This window comes from Coffea eugenioides, chromosome 1 (genome assembly GCF_003713205.1).
Source record: "Coffea eugenioides isolate CCC68of chromosome 1, Ceug_1.0, whole genome shotgun sequence".
NCBI classification, from domain to species: domain Eukaryota; kingdom Viridiplantae; phylum Streptophyta; class Magnoliopsida; order Gentianales; family Rubiaceae; genus Coffea; species Coffea eugenioides.
In genome coordinates, this window is record NC_040035.1 from 23879491 (window position 1) to 23884094 (window position 4604).

General features: G+C 35.0%; 1 protein-coding gene across 1 annotated transcript; it reads left to right on the forward strand.

Moving 5' to 3' along the window:
* Positions 1–720: 720 nt before the first annotated feature.
* On the forward strand, positions 721–1180 carry LOC113769211 (uncharacterized mitochondrial protein AtMg00310-like). The gene is made up of 2 exons (XM_027313677.1): positions 721–936; positions 1058–1180. Exons 1-2 carry the CDS (start codon positions 721–723, stop codon positions 1178–1180), a joined length of 339 nt encoding a protein of 112 aa, XP_027169478.1.
* The last annotated feature ends 3424 nt before the right edge of the window (positions 1181–4604 follow it).

A 4604-nucleotide genomic window follows, 5' to 3' on the forward strand; every position in this document is an offset into this window, starting at 1 on the left:
CATTTTACTTGTAAAACTAGTATTAAGATGTTGCAATTTTTGAGTTGGGTTTAATGTTTTATTTGTCTTGTTTAGTTACAGTTTTGGACATTAAATATTTGTGTTGGCACGGTGATTGCACTGCTATCTAGAACCCTACAGTTACAGGTTTAAAAAAAAATACATATAGATATATCACTAGTTTCTGATAATGTGCCGCCATTGATGTTCTTTTGTATGCATATTGTTTGTATGTATGTTCTTTTGTCACCTTATCTATTCCTTTTGTGCTCTGCAGGGCTGTCAAATCTACTTAAGAGAGCAGAAGATGGCAAGAAAATCACTGGAATGACGATCAGCAGAAGAGGACCATCAATCTCTCATTTATTTTTTGCTGATGATTCTCTAATATTTTGTAAAGCTGAGCCCAGTCAGGCTAAGGAGCTAATGTACTTGCTGAAGAGATACGAGGAAGGCTCAGGTCAAATTATCATTTTGGAGAAGTCATCTGTATTTTTTAGCAAAAATATGTCCAGTGTTAAGCAAGATGATATATGTAAGGAGCTGGGGAAAATACAAAAAGTCAGTCAAGGGAAGTACCTGGGTCTACCAATGGTGGTCACCAGAACTAAGGAACAGGTGTTTGGTTTTGTGAAGGATAATTGCCAGAAAAGAATAAACTCCTAGAAAAACAAATTTTTGAGTGCTGCTGGGAAGGAGGTGCTACTTAAGGCAGTGACTATGGCGATGACCACCTATGCTATGTCATGTTTTAAATTGTCATCTAAGCTGTGTAAATACATTAGTTCCAGGATGGCTAGATTCTGGTGGGGTGAGAAAGATGGAAAAAGCAAACTGCATTGGTGTTCCTGGAAGAAGTTGGCTCAAGAAAAGGAGAATGGAGGGTTGGGTTTCAAAGACCTGCTGAGATTTAACAGAGCATTGCTGGGGAAACAGGTGTGGAGACTCTTAACCAATTCTTTCTCTTTTAGTGAGTAAGGTTCTCAAAGCTAAGTATTACCCCAACGAGTCACTACTCAGAAGCAAAGTACCTAAAACAGCCTCCTGGATCTGGCAGAGTATTATGGGAGCAAGAGAGGAGGTGGAGGAAGGTATAAGGAGGAAGATAGGAAATGGGAGGAGCACAATGGTATGGGACGACAAAGGTGGTGGAAAAGGAGAAAGCAGAAGCATTAGGTGAATTCTTGAAGCTGACAGGATTAGGAAAGAAGGCATGACCTTTCTCTTGCCTGGTGGCATTGGTTAGCTTCAAGAGGCCATTTGGTGTGATTTCAGCTATGCCATCCAGGCTCAAGTTTGACGACCGGAATCCGTTGTAGGTGATACTAAGGTCCTGGGAAGATCCAAAGCCAGATAGAGTGGAAACCACAAGCAGTATAAGCTTGATTAGAATCAACATGGCTAGCTAATGGCTGATACTAGCTTCAAGTTCTCTCCAAAATCTGACAATGGTTTTAAGTATATCCTTTGCTTGTCAGTAAGATATCAGCAGTATTAATTGACTCTCGCAAGAGACCCGGACAAGAGATTCTGATTGCCGGGCCTGGCGGACATTGAAAATATCGGATGATTGTGCCAATGGCTGATAAAAAACTTATCAATTTTTCCGGTCACTATCATTAGTCCATCCAGGAACAGTCATTGTCACGTGCATACTGATATGTAAATCCCTTATCCGCACCAAAGAATTAACTCATGGCATATTAATCTTATTCCATAATAGTACCTATTCAATCTAGGTCCCTGCCTCCTTCGACTCGACAACATTTAACAAGTACTTCGCAAGCCTCTAAACAAGAATAGACTGAGAAGAATGACAAAGTGAAATGCACTAGAATACCAAGAAATTAGCCAAAACAAGGGGAACACACACACACACACAAGGCGAGATGCAAATATATAGCAGTTGGAGAAGCTAAAGTTGACCTTTCTATTTTAAACCCCATAAATAATCTGTTTATCATACTACAAAAACATATAGCAGATCGAAATCTTGTAAAGTTTTCAATGAATAACCAATCAAACAACTAAGTTTTTTTAGCAGCGGAAGGTTTTATTTTGTCAGTCTCTAGATCAAAAAGAAGAAAATTTTGCCAAATGTACGTGTCAAATTAAAGCTAATTGATCAGCTATAGTTGACGACGAGCGTTTCCTAACTCAGATTTCAGTTCTATCGAAGTTTTTGGATAAAATATCAAACTTGTCATTCTCGAGTCTGGATGGAATTTAAATCTAAACGGGGAAATTAATTAGGGGCAAACCATTTGGGGGAAAATTAGGGAGGCAAAAGAGAATCAGCATACCTTTTTTTGTAGACAGTTGCTGCTAAATGTGGTCTTCTATTTCATCATTTCCCAGCCAAGATCGATTAGCAGATGGCGAGGAGATGTTTCTTGGTTCTCGGCGAGGAGATGTTTCCGGCAGAGATGAGCAGTGTGTTTTTTGGTTATCAGCAGAGATGAGGAGCAGAGTGTGTTTTTTGGTTCTAAGTGTTGCTTGTTGGCTGTTGGCTCATGGCTGGTAGCGTTTTGTTCGGTGAATGACTAAACATGACCGCGAGTTGTTGGTTTCACTAAGTGTTCAAGTCAATTCCGCGCTTCTCCTCAAACTATTGACTTTGAATGAAATTTCAATTCCTTACATTTCCCCCCTACTCGTACCAAAATTTCAACCCAAGTTTTTTAGTTTTGAATTAACATTTTACTAATATATTATTACTTGCAACTTTTAAATATTTTTGTAAAAATATTCATAATAGGTAATTTTTTTATGACATCAAACAGTTGATCCCATATTAATATTGATATCACTTTCTCAAAATTGTGAACTAAATTACAACTTACTTATCTTTCTTTTCATTATTTTTGCCCAAAACTCCAGAATTTTTTTTATTTTATAATAAGGAGAGATGATTTGTTTCAAATGGTTAATTTCACTTCAAATTATTGCACTAATATTAATTTACATGACAAAATTTGAGTTCCTAATAGTTAAAAAAATCATTAGAGAGCAAAAACAGAATAACAATTGGTTGCACTAATGACCAAATTTCTTGTAATACATTTGCAAGATATAGATTTATGGGTAATTTCTTTTTTTTTTTTGCTTTCACATATTTAATTTATGTTAAATACAAAACCTACCAGTTTCCCTTTCATAAAAATATTAGTACAACACTTTTTGAAATTTACTTACAAACATTTATGTATTTAACATAAATTAAATGATTCAGAGTGAAATGCCCATAAAGAGCAAAATATTTGTTCATGTAAAGGAAACCCACAAAGAGTTGGTACTTTATGGGCCATTTCTTTTTTTAAAAAAATTTAATTTATGTTGAAAAGATAACCTGCCAGTTTTCGTTTTGTAAGAAATCAGTGTAACACTTTTTGAATTTTACTTACAAACATTTATAAATTTATCATAAATTATATGTTTGAGAGTAAAATGCCCATAAAAAGTTGGTACTTTGAATAGATAATGCTCATTTGCCCATAAACTACACTCCCTGAAGGCTATCTTGTTAATTACTTTGTAGTACTTTGTTATTCCTTTGCTAATACTACTTGGCATGTAGTACAAAGGATAAATCTGACATAAATTTCTTATTCCATTGATAAAAAGACCTGCCTGCCTTATAACTATTGTAATGAAAGATATATCTTTAGAGTTTATAACAAATTATTACTTAAGTTTGAGAAAATTATAAAATATTTATGCATAGTTTATCAAGATACCATTCGCAATTTCCTAATAAAAAAATAGGGGCTAAATTGTAAAAGTTAGGGTGCCATAATAGAAATAATAAAATTGGTGTATTACATATGGGGGTTAAATTGCAAAAGTTAGAGTGCCATAGTAGAATTAATGAAATTGGTGAATTACATATGGGGCTAAATTACAAAAGTTAGGTAGTAATAATAGAATTAAAGAAATCGGTGTACTACATATGGGGCTAAATTGTAAAACTTAAGGTATCATAATGGAATTAATGGAATTTTTTACAACATTTGGGGCTAAATCGCAAAAGTTAGGGTGGCACAGTAGAATTAATGAAAGTGACTTAGAAATAAGTACTTTAAATAGTGACGATTAATTCTTGTCACTAAATCCGAATCAGTAGAGTGACAGTGACGATATTAGAAGTTGTCACTGAATAAATCATTTTAGTGACAACATTTTTCAAGGTCGTCACTGAAGACTCTGTTGCTTTGAGCAATTATGACAACTCTCCTTGTCGTCAATAAACATTTAGTTGCTTTGATAGAATTGTGACAACTTTAGGTGTCGCGACTAAAGAATCCCCTTTTGTGACGAAATATTTTCATCACTAAAAAATGTTGTCACTAATAACTTTTTTTTTAGTGATCAGTGACGACAACAAAAAGTCGTCCGTAAATAGGCCAAGCAATAGTGATGATGTTCTTAATGTCGTCACTATTGTGTGTTCTAAACACTCCCGCCTTCTTGCTAAATCTTGGCGGGAATTTACTAGTGACGACTTTTGAGTTGGCTCCCATTAAAGGTTTGTGACAAGTTAGAAAGTCGTCAATAAAGGATAGACTTTTGTGACAAATTTTTTTCGTCACAAAGAAAAGTTGTCA